The 20444-nt window shown below is 37.2% G+C and overlaps 2 protein-coding genes across 3 annotated transcripts in view; one reads left to right on the forward strand and one right to left on the reverse strand.

Annotated features, from left to right (window-relative positions):
- lpar1 (lysophosphatidic acid receptor 1) overlaps positions 1 to 3186 on the forward strand; it is a 28622-nt gene extending 25436 nt beyond the window's left edge. Inside the window, exon 3 of the mRNA XM_082157695.1 lies at positions 252 to 3186. Coding sequence (XP_082013821.1) covers positions 252 to 553 — 302 coding nt within the window. The 3' untranslated portion in view covers positions 554 to 3186. The remainder of the gene's footprint in view (positions 1 to 251) is intronic.
- Positions 3187 to 6498: 3312 nt separating this feature from the next.
- musk (muscle, skeletal, receptor tyrosine kinase) overlaps positions 6499 to 20444 on the reverse strand; it is a 33291-nt gene continuing 19345 nt past the window's right edge. For both annotated transcript variants that reach the window (XM_082157662.1, XM_082157661.1), the window contains 9 exons: positions 16970 to 17233; positions 14894 to 15057; positions 14317 to 14340; positions 13910 to 13998; positions 12949 to 13108; positions 12614 to 12800; positions 11000 to 11194; positions 8955 to 9103; positions 6499 to 8628 (listed from right to left, as the gene is read on the reverse strand). In XM_082157662.1, coding sequence (XP_082013788.1) covers positions 7952 to 8628; positions 8955 to 9103; positions 11000 to 11194; positions 12614 to 12800; positions 12949 to 13108; positions 13910 to 13998; positions 14317 to 14340; positions 14894 to 15057; positions 16970 to 17233 — 1909 coding nt within the window. In that variant the 3' untranslated portion in view covers positions 6499 to 7951. The remainder of the gene's footprint in view (positions 8629 to 8954; positions 9104 to 10999; positions 11195 to 12613; positions 12801 to 12948; positions 13109 to 13909; positions 13999 to 14316; positions 14341 to 14893; positions 15058 to 16969; positions 17234 to 20444) is intronic.

The raw sequence follows: 20444 nt of genomic DNA on the forward strand, positions 1-20444 counted from the left end.
GACGTATCCTGAATAAAAGTATTATTCCTCGCTCCTCCCCCATCATGATTGTACACGCCCCCTACTGCTGATTGGCTACAAGTGTGTTGTACTGCTCGGTCCGATCCACTTTCAAAAGCATTTCTCAGAAATCTCTTAGTGCACAGCTAAAGTTATTGAGCTTGACTGTGCTACTTTCACACATTTTACTTTTTACAATACATCCTGCAATTTCCTCAAATTAATTACATCCATTTCCTTTTGTTTTTCAGGTGCTTTTATTGTGTGCTGGACGCCTGGTTTGGTGCTTCTCTTGCTGGACGTGGTCTGTACCAATTGCAATATCCTGACCTATGAGAAATTCTTCCTCCTTTTAGCGGAATTCAACTCTGCCATGAACCCTATCATATACTCCTACCGGGACAAGGAGATGAGCGTCACATTCAAACAGATCCTGTGCTGTCAACGTCAGGAGAACGTGAACGGGACTGTGGAGGGTTCAGACCGATCCGCGTCCTCCATCAACCACACGGTCCTGAGCGGGGCTCACCATAATGACCATTCAGTGGTCTGAGCTTCTACAGGGGCCAGGATCCACATAGTATAAGCAAGCAGAGACTGTGAAAAAGGCATTTTCATCAGCAAAAGACTTTTCCGTCTTCATAATGTTTTGTCACTATATTGAACTATTTAAAGGCTAATCCAAAAGGATTCAAGTAGCCAGTTTAACACAAATCATATTTGTTCCCGTAATGCCTTAAGTATGGTAAAAGGTTGGATGAGTATATTGGCTAGTTGTAATTTTTTTGGCCAGATTGTTGTAAATCGAGGAGTTACACGTTTTTGTTGTTTTTTTGTCTTGTACAGCAGGTGTTGAAGTGAAGGACGTAGTGAAGTATCCAGTGAATCTTGCACTAGAAAGAAAGAGTGCATGTAAGGGACCACTGGGAAATAAATTTGGTAAACTATGCGAAGTACTTGATTTTTTTTTTTTTTTTTTTTTTTTGCACTGCAGGTTCATCCCTTTGATACCAAGCTGGCACCAAATATAATACCCAACAAATATTTCTTTCAGCCCATTGAATGATTAAGGGGTCCAAGGGGCTGAGAATGGAGATGAATGCTTGAAATTGAACATGATGAGAAGTATTAAATATTTATGTGAAGCTGGGTATTATACCTCAGTAACTTGAAACAGCTTAATATACGCAACTTGGCTTTATATCTTTCCTGACACAAAAATTGCCTTATCTGTTGGTTATATCATTCCCAGTAATTTTCAATAGGGATCAGCATCCGTGCCTTATTGCTATATATATATATAAATATTAATATCTGACACCTTTTTATGAATTATATTCAGTTTTCAAGGTATTCTGTTCACGTTTCTAAAACACATAATACAAAAATAATAGTTCAAATGAAGATTATTTTTATGGATGTTCAATTTATTCCCACAGAATTGACTGATTCATTGAAGTGATGCAACGTACCTTGTGTCATGGCCATAATCAAAATGAAATGTCATTAAAAAAAAATTCTAATAATGGTTCAACATGACTGAAATTAAATGATCGAAAAGCGTCTTTACTTCATATGCCAACGTATGTACGTATGTATATAATAAGTGTATATATTCATATGTTAGTCAAGAAGGGAATGTTTATTGTTTAAAGTTAAAACATTTGAACCAAGGTATAGCTATTTTTAAATATTTTTGGTTTGTAAACTTCTTCTTTAAAATCTAATTTCATCATACAAAATATATATTTTTTGGCCAAACATGGAATGACAAGTGTTTTAGTATACAGTGGCCCAAAAAAGTATTTGGACATTTAGGATACATTTAATGATAAATATGACACTTTGTTAGTCTTTGTTACACGTCACATGTCCTTACTGTAGTAACAACAGTACATTATGCAAAATTATATGCAACTAACACTAAACCAAAACCTATTTGTAACCCCAATTTGATAGTAAGTACATGTTGTTCATTAATTAATAGCTCAGTACTTAAATGTAAAATTGTAACAAGGTGTAACAAGTACACCTAAAAATAAAGGGTTACACTTTATTTTAAGGTGTCCATGTTACAATGTAACTTTACATTTAAGTACTGAGTTATTAATAAATGAACAACATGTACTTACTATCGAAATTGGGGTTACGAATAGGTTTTGGTTTAGTGTTAGTTGCATGTAATTATGCATAATGTTACTACTGTAAGGACATGTGACGTGTAACAAAGATGCTGTAAAATAAAGTGTCACCCAAAAAAGTCTCAGAAAAAAAAAATGCAATGAAACTAATTCCTTGTAAATGAGACAGGTAAGTGTCCAAAACTTGTTTGGGCCACTGTTCAGTTCATAATCTAATTCTAACATCTGTGAAGTTAACAGTTTTATATGTTGTATTGTTTATAAGAGGGAACACTATTCGTGAAATAACCTCTAGTTTAAAACTGATGTAAAATGAGTGTTGTAGAAAAAGGATTTTCCTTTTGTACCCTATAACATTTTGAACTTAATGACAGTATTGCTTTAATGTGTATTCATGTTTAAAATGGCATCGTGTGTAATGAGAATGAACTTTCCACTTTAATATGGATGAAATTTGAAGATTTGCACTCTGTAAATGAATTGAGGATTTGGGGGCTGAGATAATGTAATTTTAAAACATATCAGTATTACCAGTTGTCATACAAACAAATTAAATAAATACTAACATTGTTATTATCAATTTTACACTGAATATATGTGTGACCATTTGAGTTTCTTGAGAACTTTTCATGTTATTTGTCTTTCCAGGAAAACAACCTATAAAACCTCTTTTTTTTTTTCTTTTTTTTTTTTACCAAGTAGCAAATGTTTCAGCATTTTTGCAAGTCTTACTCTGTTGCGCAAGCAAGTTTGAAGCAGTACAGTGCTCCAAATGACGTCCATCCAGAAGAGACAGCTGTGCTTGACGGGTCATGGGCCATAGGTTCATTCTAGGTTGAAAAACGACACTATGTTTCCTGTTCATTTCAGAAAATGTGACCATATTCCAAAAAAAGAAAAAAAAAAAAAAAAGAAAAAAAAAGATGCTTGGCTTTACTTGTTCTCTTAATGAAGTCTGAACTCTGAAATCCTGTATGATAACATTCACTTAACAATGTCATTCAATTAGTGAACCTTCTTAAAATAAATCTGTATATGAGTCAAATCCTCATCTGTTGTGCGTCATTTACACATACCAAGTTTCTTATTTCAAATTACAATGTTCACTTGCTTTGCTTGAATATCAACACAGGCTCATTGGAAAAACGTACAACGTTTCTGCAAGACTGGCATTTTAGCTAATTTTGTTCTTTTGCAAGGGAAAAATGTGTCAGTTCCCCCATAATGTCTTGGCTCACAGTTGACAGATATTTTCCAGAATTACAACAAAATGGAGCTTTCCACCTTTCCTGCAAACTGGTAGGAAATCCTTGTGTTCAGGCTGAAGAGTGATGGGGATATTACTCCGTCTGTGCTGATGTCACTAATACAATAACTATTATAAAACAAACCCTCACTGGCCTCATTTTTGGACGCTATACGGAACATGCCTTATATCTGTAAAAACAATGACTGGTATGTGCAACATACAGCCAAAGAGATTCCACAGGACAAATGCAGTTTTTGCTTGGAGATAGCCAAGTTTATAAACCAGAGCAGCTGGGGTCAGAATTCCTCTGTATTTGCGTTCCTCTTTAGTCATGTGTGATACTAGACATGGAGTTTTTCAAACAGCTATGAAGGAGAACAGTGTTCCTGTCACTTACGGGCCTTTTCAACACCAATGGCCTGTTGAATAAACGGCTTAGACTAGTTTTACAAGGCTGGTCATAACTTTTTGTTTAAGTCAGTAACTTAGATTGGTCTAATTTAAATCCAAAAAGTAAGGTCAGTTCATAAGACACAGCGGCTATGGTTATGCCACTGGCCACAGATGCTAGTTTTTTAAATTTGTTGAATGTTGGGATCAAAAAGGTCACTATAGTTGAAATATTCGGTAACACTTTATAATAATTGCACGCTATACATTATTTTCTAATTCACCCTTGTGAAAAAGAAGTGTGGTTAGTGTGCACTTGTAGTGTACTTCTGTAAAAAAAACTGCAGATAATACTTTACAGTACATAATTATTTCTTGTTGGTCATGTGTTGACTTGATTACAATTTTAACTGTAGTGTGTTATTCAATGTTACAATTAAAGTTAATATATTTTAAATGGGTAACACTTTATTTTACAGTCACCTTGCTTCACATTGCATGTACTTAATATAGAAACAACAGTCAATTATGCTTAATTACAAACAACTAACCCTAAACCAAACCTTATAGAAGTACATTTGAAGTGTAACCTTTTAATGTTCTAAACTGCAACTAAATTATTGTTGGTTTAACTTAAAATGTACTTAATTGAAATAAAAAAAAAATTAGTTAATACAATGAATGAGATTGGTTTAGTAAACAGAAACTCAAAATATGATGTTATCTGAACCACATTAATAAGTTGATTATACAAGTTGTGATAAGTCATTAAAATACGTTTTACAGTATACAGATGTGTAACTACAAATATATTTAAATATCATGACATACAAGTTTCAATAGAAATTACATTAAAGTATGTTTTATTAAATGCCATAAATGCTTCTCAGTGCATTATGTGTAATATAGAATATGTAACTTTAACCATATTTGGAAGATAATCAAAGTAATGACATTACACATAAATGTAAGTACTTAAGGTAAAAAAGCACTCTAAAGTTCCACTAATTCCGCTAATTTAATATACATTTACAGTACAATTTATTTTATTTGTACATTCAGTTCACACTTAAGTCTATATTCTTTTAAAGTATATTATTTCCCTACTCTTTTTAAAAGTATGCTATAGTACTTCTTTTTCACATGGGTAATACAACATTTCTCATTGTAAATTGTTTTATCTGCGTTCATTTTGAGTTTGAGAGCAGACTCTTTATAATATTAATAACACTATAGTCCTGCAGGAAATATGAATGAGGCAGGCACTGTAGCTGGTCAATTCAGTTCCAAGAATAACGTTTTATTTACCAAAAGATACATTTTAAACTTGTACAAGAGCGCATATATGCATGATGTGGTATCCATTAAGTAATTCAATAAGCTTTTAATACAAAATGCAAATATCCAGATACTACTGTTCTGACGTTTAGGAGACCACGGCTATACTAAGCTGTGCGCTTAAGTCCAAAATAAACGAACCGAAATGGGAACAGTCAACATACTGTCCACTTTCCAGGTTTATAATACTCCACCCTCTCAGTCAAAGACCCTGTGTCAGACCCCGAGAAACACCAAAAACCAGCTTGCGATGGTTTAGACTGAAATTGAAGGATAAAAGGAATTTCGTTTTAGCAATAGAAGAACAAAACATCTCATCAGTATCCCAGTTGCTATTCCTAGACACCAGTGAGGTTACATGGCGATCAAACGGAGACTTGTGGGTCACTGAAGTTCCCTGCTTTCTCCTCAGAAAATGACCCTAGTAATCTCATGTGTTTCCACTTGAATTTATACGATCTCAATAAAATATGAGCCAAATGATCTGGCCTATGTTATCTATAAATTCATTCTACAGCTCGTTCAACATTTGATTTTCTTCTAAGGGATTTTACGAGGAACATCTGAGATGTTGATTCTTAAATTAAACAACCTCAGAGCAAAACAGTTTTTATTCATGGCTGAAGAGAATAATGACATTTGTTTGGTTTCTCCCTTATGAAATCCTTAATGCTATCCAGTTTCAAGAGGACTTTTTTTTTTGTATTATAAAAAAAAACAAAAAAAAAAACAGCATTTCTTCTTCTTCTTTTGTCTTTTGGGATGATCAGGAACAATCAGAATTTGGTGTTTTTCACTGTTACATCACAAGGGTCAGAGAGAGTGTATGGTTTGAATAAAAATCACTGAGGTCCCGCTCAGTTTTGTTGTGGCCTCTCCGTCTTCTGAACGTTCTTGCTCATGAATCCATTCGTCACTTGTTTTTCCTGGCCTACTACACGGACGTCTGTGGTTTTGCCTCGCTTGCTCCTGGAAATTTCAGGGCCATTAAAAATACTCATGGCAAAGACAATGTATTTCTAGGATTATCAGATATGACCTGACATTCTTAGATGATAAATTAAATGCTGGAATAGAGAAACTGTCCCACACACGTTGAAAGTAAATCCTTCACCATCCCTCTTCATTAAATGCCAGCGTGATTTAATACTGTCTCAGTAAGTTCCTGTTTTGAATGCTTACAGCAAAAACTGGCTCAAATGCAGAGAAAGGTAGTGTCATAAATCATGCTCCATGAGGTCACTGTAGTTCCTGTGATGTAACACTGCCCCCTGCCTGCTAAATTGAAAAATAAGTGTCCAATAGACTAGCGATTTCTTAACAGTTACCTATATACCACAAGTGATGCTATTGGAATTGAAAGGTTTCAAGACAACACCATGAGAATTTTAATAAATAGTTTTATTTCAAGCAGATTCATATCCAACATCTATTCATATAGCTAATAACCACTTTATTAACAGAGTTATTTAAATGATGTAGTTATAATAATATAATAACATGATAATAACACAAAAAGTCATGCTAAGCGTGTATAATAACAAATTCTCAAAGCATATGTTTCTGAATTTTTGTCAAAACATGTCAAAGGTTTGAATATGCTGAACTGAACTGAAAATGAATTGGTGAGTTCTACCAGACACACAGTTAAGTGTCCAAAATACATGGAAAATTTCATGATTTATTTAACATTTTGGTCACTACATATTAAACATACTTCCGCTTGTGTTATTTCATAGTTTTGATTGCTTTTTATTTTTATAAAATGGGAAAACTGGTCATAAAGAATTCTGGCGTATTACTTGATTTTAAGCTGATTTCTTTGTCTTAATTCATGACAATAAACAGTTAATTCATAGCAGTTTAATCTTGTGGATGATATGATTGATATGATATGATATGATATGATATGATATGATATGATATGATATGATATGATATGATATGATATATGATATATGATATATGATATGATATGATATATGATGCAATACTGTTACATACACTTCTCTACAATATTGCCTGATACATTTTTCACTCACTTCTACTTACATCAAATATAATTGAGAACAAACAAATAACCATCTTAACTTGGAATATCAATTAGTGAAAAAGTAAATGAAACTATTCTGTTATAACATAAAATAATAAAGTGATGATGTGCCACTTTGGAATAAGCTATTCTACTTCAATGTTTTAAACTTAAATTAAACAATAACAACATTATTCAGTTCTATAGCATGTTCTTGAATGAACTTCTTTTACGAATGTTACAAAACCATAACCAGATGCACATTACTCTCACAATTTAACTCAAAGTAGATCCAAAGCAAGAAAAAAAAAAAGCATTCATACTGTACGTCTCTGCTTGCAGAGATTTCAGTCTAGGTTCTTGCAGTGACTGCACTACATCCGCCTTATTATTAGACGTGGACCTTCTTTACTGGAGATCCTGTTAATATGAAACCACCTCAAATCTTGTCTATCTCTCATCTGATGCCTTCGTACATCTGCGTCATTGAAAGAAAACAATTGAGATCCTATGAACAGATGCAAGCATTCATCTTCATAGACTTTGAGGGATCAGTATTCCTTAAGGTATGCAAGCTTTTCTAAAAAATTTAGGCTTCTTTCCTCAATGCTCCTCTGGGTTTTTTGAGTATTTGTTGGCACTTTAAGGTTTGTTAGGTCTCCTCTGGGTTGTCTGGATCTCTTGTGGATACCTTAAAGTGTTTTATCCTTCTTCAATATCCCTCTGGGCTCTTCAAGATTTTAATGAGTTCCTGAATAGTTGCAGCTTTTTGATTCTTTACACTGCATTTTTAAAAGATCCTCAAGATTTGAGCATCTGGTCATGCATTCTTTCCAGGATGCGGTGAATGCTAGCAAAACTAGGCCGGTCAGTGGGATGAGTGCTCCAACACAAACGCATGAGGTTATACAGCTCCTGTGGGCAGTTTTCTGGACTGGCAAGAACATTTCCATCCCTTACATAGTAGATGACCTCCTCATGGGCCATGCCGTAGTAAGGCTGCATGCCATATGAGAAGATTTCCCATAATACCACACCATAAGCCCACACATCTGATTCGCTGGTGTAGCGGTTGTAGAAGATAGATTCGGGTGGCATCCAGCGAATTGGGATGGCATCATTTTCACTGGCTTTGTAGTAATCAGCCGCATAGATGTTGCGTGAGAGACCAAAATCTGCAATTTTCACAACCAAGTTTTCTGCTACCAAGCAATTGCGGGTAGCTAGGTCACGGTGCACAAACTTGCGCTCTGACAAGTACGCCATTCCTCCCGCCACCTGCTTGGAAATGGAGAGCTGCTCCAGGCAGCTGAGGGGTGGGTAACGCTCAGGTTCTGACACAAGACTGCTGCATGTCAAGGTATCCCGACTTAGACTGGGCTGCTGGGTTGAAGAGCGCCGTCTCAGAAATTCATTCAAGTCCCCATAGGCCATGTATTCAAACATGAGACACATGGGCTTCCCCACCGCACAGACTCCTACATGGCAGATACACAAATGACAGGTTTAGTTACACTTCCAACTGTTGATACCTAACCAAAAATAAACTTCTGTTATTCTAACACTGGGTCGCGGCATTGAATCTGGTTCCGGAATGCCACAGAGGGGATTGATCCAGGGTTATACACTGGGTCAACTCTGAAATGGATGAGTCGAGCTATTTTAAGGCTTTTTCAATTGCGGTACCCTTGGGGAATGGGCATACGTGTAATAGGAAGCAGATGTGGTTCATTTTAGGAGTTTCCACAAGCAGATGTATTTTAAAAGTGCAAGCTTTTGAAGGGATACAATTGTGATACATTACCCAAGAGACGGACAATGTTGGGGTGATCAAACTCAGCCATGAGTGCAGCTTCTCTTTGAAAGTCATTCTGCATATCGGTTGAAGCTTCCTCTTTCAACATCTTCACTGCCACCATGGTGAATGGCTCCATCGGCGAAAGACAAGGGGCTCTAAAGGACAGCAGGCACATTGGGAACTAGTAGTTACAGTTTGCTTGCATCAAATTTAAGTAATTTTAGTTAAAATTTGCTGATCCAACTGATAGATTTGTATCAATTTGAATCTGGAACATAAATCATTTGATGACTATTTAGGCAGCATTACCCAGCGTTTGAAGTAATGTACTAGGCAGAGCTAGCCTGGCAAGCCAGACCTACATCAAGATGTTAGGTCTGGAAACTCACCATAGACACGGCTCAATCCAAGAGGCGGGATAAACGGCTGTCTTTCAAATTCCCTCTGCACGCAATAGGACAGCGCTTCAACCAACCAGAGCGTTTTCCCAACAGCGGAGCTAACGTTAGTTGATAGATTCAACTTTTGCCATATCTGGCCGGCAAAACGACGAACACATCTTCCTTTTTTTAAGAATGACTTAAGTGCCGTTCTTTGCTCTTTTCTCAAAGAAAAACTTAACTCCAAGTCCTCCAGAGTCGCGGACAAAGCCGATTCGAAAGACTGTTCTCCAGCAGCCGTCATTCTTTGTTTTCAAGTCGCAGCCAGGTAACCGTAGCAACTCTGTCGTCATATGTTAAGCCCGCCCCGCCTACTCTATAAGCGACGTGATTGGCCTGACCCAATTTAGGTTTTTGCAGCTCGAAAGTCTATGGAGAGTTGCTAGACTGCCCTGGCTGCAAAATACATTTTGCTGCCGCTAGGGTGCGTCTAGATTTCTAGGCTAAGGCAGAGCATTACAACTGTAAAATTACTGTCCAGTTGATAGTGACATGGTAACCCATACTTGGAATTTGTCCTCTCCATTTAACCCATCGAACTTAGTGCACACACATTAGGAGTAGTGAGCATTGAACACACACACACACACACACACACATTGCAAACCACGGACACACACACCCGGAGCAGTGGGCAGCCATTCACCGTGCCACCCAGGGAGCGATTAGGGGTTAGGTGCCTTGCTCAAGGGCACCTCAGTCATTTCCTGCCGGAATTGAGAATTGAACCCACAACCTACGGGTTAACAGTTTGACCATTAGGACACAACTGCCCCGTACAGCCAAAGCCATGTGTTTCTTTACACGCATGCACAAGCCTGCAGAGCTTGGCAGTCAGCATATACAATCTTTACTGTAATGATAAACACTTGACTCTGGGCAGTAGTAGTAGGCAATCCTCACTGATCTCAAACCAAATTCCTCCCTACATATTGTCACAAATTGTCAAAGGGGTCATAACGCCTTTTAAAATAGTTTAAATGGTGATGCCAAACTGTGGAAACAGCATCACAATGGCAGCAACTCAAGAACCAACTTAGAATTCCATTAAGATTACACTTCCTGTGCAGAAGGCTCCTGTGTGTTCCTGGAGAAGTAAACACTTTTCTAATGGGTGTCTATAAATAACCTCCCCAGCAGGGCTTGCTCACACGATAGTGTCTACAGGGAAGTTTCATATTGAAACACATCACATGTTTAGTGTGACCTATTCAGTATCTTATTTCAGGAGACAGCCATATGGTGTATACATTTTACCCACTGCTGTAATTCCCAGGGGTATCTATAAACCTGATATCAGGATTACATTGTGGTTTGGTCTGTATACGTCAGACCTTTGCATGCTGATTTACCGTTCGGTCATTTATTTTTTATTTTTTATTTTTATCTAACTGGTGAGTCACTAAATAGTTTCTAAGTATTCAGTCATTTCTGTAAAAAAAAAAAAAAAAAAAAAATGGATTCATGTAATCATTCAAACAATGTAAAAGTTAATTTTGATAAACCCATGCAAAAGAAAACATGATCAGTATAAACACTGACAGTGCCAAACCAGGATAGACATTAGCACCACTGGTGTTACATTTGCTTGTAACATTTGGTAGCTCTCACCTTGCCTGAAACACCCTACCGAAAGCCCCCTCTCCAATGTCACGGACATATTCAATGTTGTTACGTGGATATTCGAGACTGAGGAGCTTGGAGTTGAGAAGGAGAGGCAGCCGTTGGTACATGGGGTTGGGGTGAAGTCTGTCCAGCAAGAGCTCTGAGGGGAGGGTGGTCAGAGTAGGTGTATCCAGCACCCTACTGAATGCAGAAGCAAAAAAAATTTATTTTATTTTATATGTTTACTAATAATTTAGGTCAAGCAACTTCCAAAGCAACGTCAAGAACACTTTTGGTGAGAGTTTCCAGTAGTAGGGGTGTACTACTCTCAATGAGGCTTCTGGAGGACCACCTTCCTGCAGAATTTAGCTGACCAAGGTGTCCAGGATTACTTGAACACTGCAGGAAGCAGAATTGGAGGTAAAATCTATATGACGGTGTTGCCAATCTTACCTCTGGAGGGCTACATTCTGCCTGTTATTTTCAACTAAGCCTGAACACTTTGATTAGCTGTTTCAGGTGGTTTGATTAGGTTTGGAGCTAAACTTTGCAGGATGGAAGCCCACGTGTGGTAGGCCAATGGTAACCTGTGTTCTAGAGCAGGGGTGCCCAATCCTGCTCCAGCAAAGTTCACCTTCAACCCTAATTAAACACACCTGAACCAGCTAAGCAATATCTTACAAGACATACTACAATCTTCCAGGCAGGTGTGTCGGGCAAGTTGGAGCTAAACTCTGCAGGACAGTGGACCTCCTGGAGATTTGGACACCCCTGTTCTTACCATAGAGTTATCATAGATCAGGGGTATCCAAACACACCTTTCCTCAGCACACCTGCCTGGAAGTTTGTAGAATGCCTAGTAAGACCTTGATTAGCCGGGTCAGGTGTGTTTAATTGGGGTTGGAGCTAAACTCTGCAGGACAATGGTCCTCCAGGAGCATGATTGGACACCCCTGGCTTAGATTATGGGTGCTTCTCAATCGGAAGGCTTCATCCTACGAAGGCTGCAAATCTCGGTTGCCACGTAATCAAACGTTGCTGAAGGCCATCTCAATATGAAGGATCCTTGGAAGGCAGCCTTCGTTTCACGTCCTATTTGGCCTGTTTTGAAGGACGCAACGGATGTATCCTCTGCAGCCTTAAATCACCCACAATCATTTGCACATATTCAAATTCACGAAAATAAACTGACGGAAAATGAGTCGGTACTGAGCTAGTCTGAGTTTATTATGAAATATAAGACAAAAATTATGTTTTCGGACATGAAAGTATAGATGTTATCTTTTGTTTTGCTGTAAATTAATAATTTAACTCTAAATTGCCAATAATGTAAGCCACTGGGAGACTAGGAAGGACGCAGCCTCAGTAGGATGCAGCCTTCTGTTTGAGAAGCACACTATATAGCACACTATATGTCTTGCTAGAGTTAGATTTATTAGGTAATGTTGTTTCATGACTAACCATAGATGTAGATACAATACACACCCTACTTGATATATTTACATCGGTCCTACTGAATCAATCTTTCTGGGGCCTTCAACCTTTTACCAGCGCAGTTAATTGTATGAATTCTATGAGTGACTATACGACTTAAATGAGATTAATCAGTTCATTATTCACCTTTTCCTCTTTTTCCACATTTTCTTTCTTCTGTGGCACATGAGGATGAGGATGGTAAAGAAGGCCGCCCCAGCAAAGCCAGCAATGACAAAGATGATAACGCTCATTGAGTAGGCCGTGGACACAGGAGGGGGTGGGTATAACTGGACTGGTTTGGGAATCGAGGGGGCAGGCTTCACACTGATAACTAAAGAAAAGAACAACAATGGTGATGCAGTTGATTTGGAACAGCTTTTGTTTTATATTGACTTATGTCAGAGTAAACTGTCAATCTAAGATTAGCTACTCCAGTCAACAATGTATCTTATTAATTGCTTAGGTATACATTTATATACCTTCTCCACATTTTGGCACCAGACAGTACTCCCAGCGTACATTGGGGTTTGTGGTGTAGCACCATGGCCTGTCACTCTCTCCACCTGGGTTACGACAGTAGTTTTCTGCATTTCGCAACTCAGGAATTACATCTACAGAGAGTCTATGTTGATGGGGATCCTGAATGGGATAAAAAGAGAGCGGTCAACAAACAAACTCAAACCTGTGGTCACTCACATATCATCTGCGGCTAAATTCAATATCCCCATTATCCCTGATATCTTCAGCATTCCCAGGTTAAAAACCACTGCATGCATTAAACCTCTCCACATTGTTTTGAAAAGAGACAAAATCTTTTCCATTCAAAACTTCATTTCAAAGGAAACTTCTGGATTTGTGTATTCTGACCCTTCATTGTTTTTGCTGTGAAAACAGTGTTTCCTGTGTACATATCGTTTGAAGGTCACTGAGCGCATGCCAACATGCAGCATTCGGATTGTTTGGGGTTAGGGTATTGTTTGAGGAAAGTGATGAAAAAACAAGTTAGTATATTTGATTACAGCTACAGGAGGAAACGATAGCATGTTATATAATACATTTTTGTTTATACATTTGTGCATTTTTAACCCTTTTTCCAATATTCTAAATCAGGCATGTCTCTTTACGAGCATCTAAACATATGCAAACCTTTTTTCTTTGTCAAATTAACTACTGTCAAAGATTGGAAAGGCTGCAATGGTAGTCTAAAGCTATGCATAAGTAGCTACATTATTTTCCCTGTACATGTAGTCTAAGTGATGCCAGCCTTTGGTGAATAGGAGGCAGTACTAGTTATTGCAATTTGATTAAAGATTACAAAGACAAAACATCATTTAGAGTAACATGCATTGAATAATCTCACAAATTATGAGCAGGAACATTTCTGAGAAAAGTAAATAGAGTCCATTTTGATTTTATGCTGACTTTGATACAAGCATTTACCTGCTGGTTCCATCGCTGACATGGAATGGCAGATGCTGTGACATTGTGTGTTCCTTGGTAAAATCTCCCTTTGTCATTGTAGCATGTTGCTATAGATATATAAATTACAAATGGTCAAGTATATTGAAATGTGTATTTTGATTATCAATATTGCTGTTTGACAGAAACATAAAAAAAAAATTGTAGTGGAGTCTAAAGGTCTGAGGCCGTTAGTAAACATCTGTATTTTGTAATTTAATTAATAATACTAATTATTTTACATTAATTTTAGTGTTTTTTGGGGGTTTTTTAACAGAGGAATTCACATACAAGTGTAAATGAAAATAAATCTAAGATATCTTTATGGACTCTCAGACTTATAGACCCCACTATATGTGAAGAGAATATAAAGTCAAACTCATACTTACATGTAACTTGATCTTTATTGATATCTGAATAAAACACAGAAAATAATGTTTTTTCATTGAAATTCATTTGACTCATTAACCAGTTATGTTATCATGCAGGTTTCTAAAAGATATACACAACATAATAGCCACTTTCCTACAATTTTTCATTACCAAGTCATTGCCATTTCCCACTGAATTTTGCCGCTTCACAAGTTAGACAGCAGCTTGCAAACATGGCATGGAAACTTTTAGATGGGAACATTTACTCAGCTGTCCAACATCTCCTACTGATCCTTCCTCACATGCTTTGGCTATAAAACACACTAATCTTGTCCATCTACAGGTTCGCTGTCGTCACATTCCTCACAAGGCATTTCACATAAACAAACAAAAAAAATCCTACAGCATTGTCCTGCCAAGAACCATACGTGGCGTTTTTCCACTAACTCCCATTGTTTTCATGGGACGGATGCTTTATGGACATCACTGACAATCAGCCCCAAAATATCACAGGATTTTCAGAACTAAACAAAGATCGAGCCGAATGTCACCCCACAGGAAGATGTACAGTTATATAATAGCGTGTCACTCTTACCAACGTAAGGAACTGTAGTACATGAGGATGGGTCTGTTTGTTGGCTGGGTAGAGAGGTGCATTCTGGGAGAGTGATGCTATGTGTGAACCCTTGATGAGATCTTTCCTCAGCAGAACGCCACTCCTTATAACAGTACAGCTCTTTTACTGCGAGACAGTGCTCCCTGTGAAGAACAGCACAGTTTCTGTTTTATACGTATACTGTATATACAGTATATATAGCATGGGTGGTGCTGTGGTTAAAACTCAGGGCTAGTATTTGAAAAGTTACTGGTTTCTGGGCCGACCACCATTGTTCCCTTAAGCATGATTTTTAACCTCAGGTTGCTCCACTACTGTCAGTTATTTTGGATAAAGGCATCTTCCAAATGACTACTTACGAAATAGTGATATGAGTAATTTTCTGCATGTGGTGTCTGTTCTGTCCATGAGGAAAATCATGTAATTTGAAAATATGGACTGAATTTGATTATAATATTATATATATTTTTTTAAATATTGTTTTTCACAATATAATGCAAATATACATGGAAGCCTGTATTTGTGAGATACAATAAAAATTTAAAAAAGTGACAAGTTAAGTCAAAATTACAAGAACTAAATTATATATATTTTTTTTATTTCTCACCGGAAACTGCTTTTTAACCCTTAAAGGGTTTGTTCACTCAAGAATAAAATTGAACCCATTATTTACTCACCCTCAGGCTCTCCTAGGTGTTTATGACTTTCTTCTTTCAGCCAAACACAATCGGAGTTATATTAAAAAAAATATCCTGGCTCTTCCAAGCTGTATAATGGGAGTGAATAGTAATTTTGAAGCCCAAAAAAGTGCATCCATCCATCATAAAAGTAATCCATACGACTCCAGGGGGTTAATAAAGCCCTTCTGAAGCAAATACATTTTTTTTTTGTGAGAACAATATCCATATTTATAACTTAAAATATAAACTGACTATAAACTATAATCACTAGCTTCCGGTGGAAGAGTGACCGCTGACCAGACACACGATATGTAGGAGTAGCGTAAGCTTAGGTGAGAGTCGACGCCTCTCGCGGTTCAAACAAATAGGGCAACAAACTCAAGCTCCTGAGACATTTCTCTTCAAAAATTCTAGTTTTAGACTTCTAATTCATGACCGGTGTTTTGCCGTAAAAACGCAAACACATGTCATCAACAACTTTACAAAAAAGCATGTCTTGGCTTCAGAATACCTTTATTAACCCCCTGGAGTCGTATGGATTACTTTTATGATGGATGGATGCACTTTTGTGGGCTTCAAAATCTCCCATTATTACTATTCACTCCCATTATAAAGCTTGGAAGAGCCAGGATATTTTTTTATATGAGTCATATACACCTACAGTAGGATGGCTTGAGGGTGAGTAAATTATGGGATAATTTTCATTTTTGGGTAAACTAACCCTTTATTTGCATGAATGTTTCAACAAACATACTGGTAATTATTATATCAACTTTACATACTGGTAAATTAAATTTCCGGGTCTTTAGTGACCCTGATCTATATCTAACACGGAAGGATCATTAACTGCCGTAATAATATAAAACTCTCCTGATATTTAATAACAATTACAAAAGAATAAAATAAAGCATATTTGGTTTCCTTTTAGAACCTGGAAGGGTTCAATTGGAGCAGAATCTTTTTACTGACATCGCTGTCCTCGTCAGAGCTCATTTCCCAGTACATTCAGCATCTGGCCCATATTCAAGATCTCAACCATCAACCAAAACTATCATTTTTAACATCTTCAAAAATCAATATTTTGATCACTGACAGATTCTTCACTAAATCCACCATCAAGTGACAGTGACACTAATGTTTGACTGCTTATAGTACTTGCTCTGCTAGTTAGGAAATCTGATCCAAGCTACTTTTTATTCAACACTTTTTATTCAACAATTGGTGAAAAGCCACCACATACAAAGAATGACTCATAAAACTCGTTTGTTTGGATTATTTTTGTTTACTGTCCTATAGGATAAAGAGTAGAAAGGAAAAAAGTATATTCTACATGGTATTTTACCATGTACCCCACAGAACAGAACCTTTTCATTACCTGCAGACAGGTTTAGGTGCTGGTCCTATTCCCGAAGGATTGCAGTCCTGGAAGGTGGCGTGGCAGAGCAGGGATCTGGCAGCAGGCCTGCAGAATGAGCTGACCCCGTCCAGTTCCCCCCATACACTCTGAACCAGGTACTCCTGCGCATCCTCTGGGTTCGGGAGAGAGTAGTTGAAGAACACCAGAGCGTTGTGTCGGAGCAGGTTCCGACACACGTCGCCCCTGTATGTGCTGCAATAGCCAGCGTTGCCTTTGTAAAGTCTAAATCGGATAAGACATCACAATGCAATATTAAAGACAACACAATAATGATACAACACATTGCTACAGGTTTTTATAAGGTTGCTGTGGTTGCAAAGGCTTTTTAACACATTCTGTTAACTATAATGTTGCACCTACATGTCTACTAACTCAAATTAGAGTATTAGTAGAGTATTAGTAGACTGGTAGGGTTTGAGTTAGAATAAGTTGACATGTAGTTGCAAAGTTGCCTATAGTTAACTGAATGTTCAAAAGGGACCATCAAAATAAAGTGTTACCAAACTTTCAGCTCATTTACTTGACAGCAGCATTTTGGGAGCCTGAAAACTCAAACTTCTGAAAATTGGTTTCAGAGTGCAAGTTTTTGAAAACGACACCATTATCGTCTCCCTGGGCCTGTAAACTACAAAAACGTGCATTTGTGACAATGGTGACTTCATGCGCATCCATATAGTCTATAGATGAGTAGTTTTTCTTTACAAAATTGACATCGCCAACTACTGGCATCGCATCAACAATACAGCGTTTTTAGTTGTTTTCACAGATCCATGTGAAAGGGGATCATTTGGACAATGTTGTCGTCTGAAAGCAAAAAACGCAAATAAAAAACCATAAACCATAATGAAAAACCGTAATAAGAACTCGTTTTAAAAACACGTTTAAGTGCACTTCTTTTTCACAAAGGAAAAAGCCAACCCAATCTCACGGCACTTCGTACATATTTTACGTGGTGGCTAATTCGTACGAATTCATATGTTTGTCGAATTTGTACGTTTTTTGCTAAATCGTACATATTTCACGAGTTGCCCAATTCGTACGAATGACCTACCCCTGACCCCACCCCGAAACCTATACCCATCACTGGGGTTTAGACAAATCATACGAATTTGTACGAATTAGCCACCTCGTACTCACTCGTACGAATTGGACGTGAGATAGCGTTGAAAAAGCCCACCTTGAAATATTTTAGCCCCAATACATGACTTGGCTGAATCCTTAAATATCAATTTTTTACTCATACCAGTTAAAACGTCTGACGGCTTTGAAATGTAACAGCTCAACTCTCCTCAACAAACCGCATAATCTGACGCATTAATCATGTTTGTAGTACAAATGGTGCAGGAACAAACCATAACTCTCTGAAAAATAATAACAGTGATGCTTACCCTAGCAAACTGTGTTTATGAGATATGTAGTAGGGTTTGGAAGTTGTCAAAGAGTAACTTTGCCCTCATCATTGACTTCTGCTAAACAGAATGGCTGTTTTGGACTCAAGTCATATAAAGATGTTGCTTCAAGGTTTCCATACACAGCTCTGTCTCATGACTATGCGCTGACGCATGTACACACTGCGCAATTGACAAGAATAAAGTGCCGTTCTTACAATTAGTTCATTCTGTTTAACTTTGCTCTAATTGCATCCAGATGCTGAATCTGAATCGTTTGGAAAATAGCTCGGTTTATTTAAGTTCATGTGTAACTTAGACCATATGGCGTGTCTGGCTTTTAGGGGAAGGGGTGAACTGCATTATCCAGCACATGTGTGTACGTTTGCATTTATCATTTGAAATCAACAGAGACATGATGATTCAGTTTTAGTGGCTCTTTCCAGTGAAAGAACTCCAGTCAGCGTAAACACAACTTCCGACTGACTTGAGTCACTACACTGTCATGATCTGTCTTTCATTTGTTTTATTGCATACAGGTTTCTTATCAATTATAGCTCCGCATCCAAAGATGATGTCATATTGAATGACAAGCCCTATTAACATGATTCACTAACAACCCTGAGTCTTTGTGTGGTGACTCGCACACGGACAAAACTTACTTACATCTTATCTATTTTAGTGTCCTTGTTACAAATGTTACACGTACTTAGGAATAACTATAAAATATGCATTATGCAATAAATATGCAATAATTACATGCAACTATAGTCCTAAACCAAACCCTAATCCTATAGTAAGTGCATTTGGTCCCACTTCATATTAAGTGGCTTTAAGTACTATGTACTTACATTGAAATTAAATAATTTGATACAATAGACGTATTGTGTACATGCATGTTTTTACATTGTACTTATGTTTTAAAAATAGCTGCACGTAATTACAGCTGTAATTAATGTATGCAATTACATTTGTAATTACACTGTTGACCCTTCCCTTACACCTTAGCCCACCCTTAAACCCACCCAATCCACCACACCTGACCATAACCTTACCAGTATCACACCCCAATAGCCGCAAAAGTGTTTTACAATACAACATCCACACAATAAGTGCAGTGTATTTATTTTTCGATGTAAGTACATAGTACTTAAAGCCACTTAATATAAAGTGGGACCAAATAAAGTGTAACCTACAGAATTATTAGGCACGTTGATTTTCTGATCATATTTTATTTCCAGGCACATTTTGCCAATTTCAAACCATATTAATCTTAATAACTACTATTAATTTTGTATTTAATCATTTATAAGTGATATATAATTGTTCATGAAGGCTGGAAATGAAAAACGCCTTTAATTCAGGTGTGCAGAATTATTAGGCACGTTTTCTTTTACAGATAAAATAAGCCAAAAAAGAGATTTAACTAAGACTGAAAAGTCCAAAATTATTAAATGCCCATGAGAAGGATGCAATACTAATGCAATACTATAAATGGCAATTGAGGCATGACCATTGGACAGTGAAATGCTCATTGGGTCAGCAGGGTCAGACAAATACAGGTGGAGAAGAAAGGACACGTTAACTGCAAAATAATTAAGAATTAAGGTGAAGAATTAAGTGTGAAACCATCAGGAACCCTTTAGTCTCCATTTTCCAGAACTGCAACCAACCTGGAGTCTCCAGAAGAGCAAGGTGTCAGGGTCTCAGAGACTTAGGTTAGGTAAAGAATCCTAAAAATGAAGACTGTATTTTTATAGGCTTTATTGACAGACAGATTGAGAGTGACTCTTGAAGGCCCAGCACCACATCCTCTTCTACCACTATTTGAAGAATTCATCTTCCAGAATCTGACAGTAAGTTTTTGGAGTTCATTTTTAGCTCATTTTTAGTCCATCTCCTACCCTGAAGTCCATTTTGATGGACTAAAAATGAACTCCCAAAATGACTGTCAGATTGTAGAAGATGAATTCTTCAAAAGAACCATCATGGGTTTTCTTGGTGAGAAGAACACTTCTGAGCCTTTTTCCACTATAAAGAACCTT

Source organism: Leuciscus leuciscus, assembly GCF_965113295.1.
Source record: "Leuciscus leuciscus genome assembly, chromosome: 24".
NCBI classification, from domain to species: domain Eukaryota; kingdom Metazoa; phylum Chordata; class Actinopteri; order Cypriniformes; family Leuciscidae; genus Leuciscus; species Leuciscus leuciscus.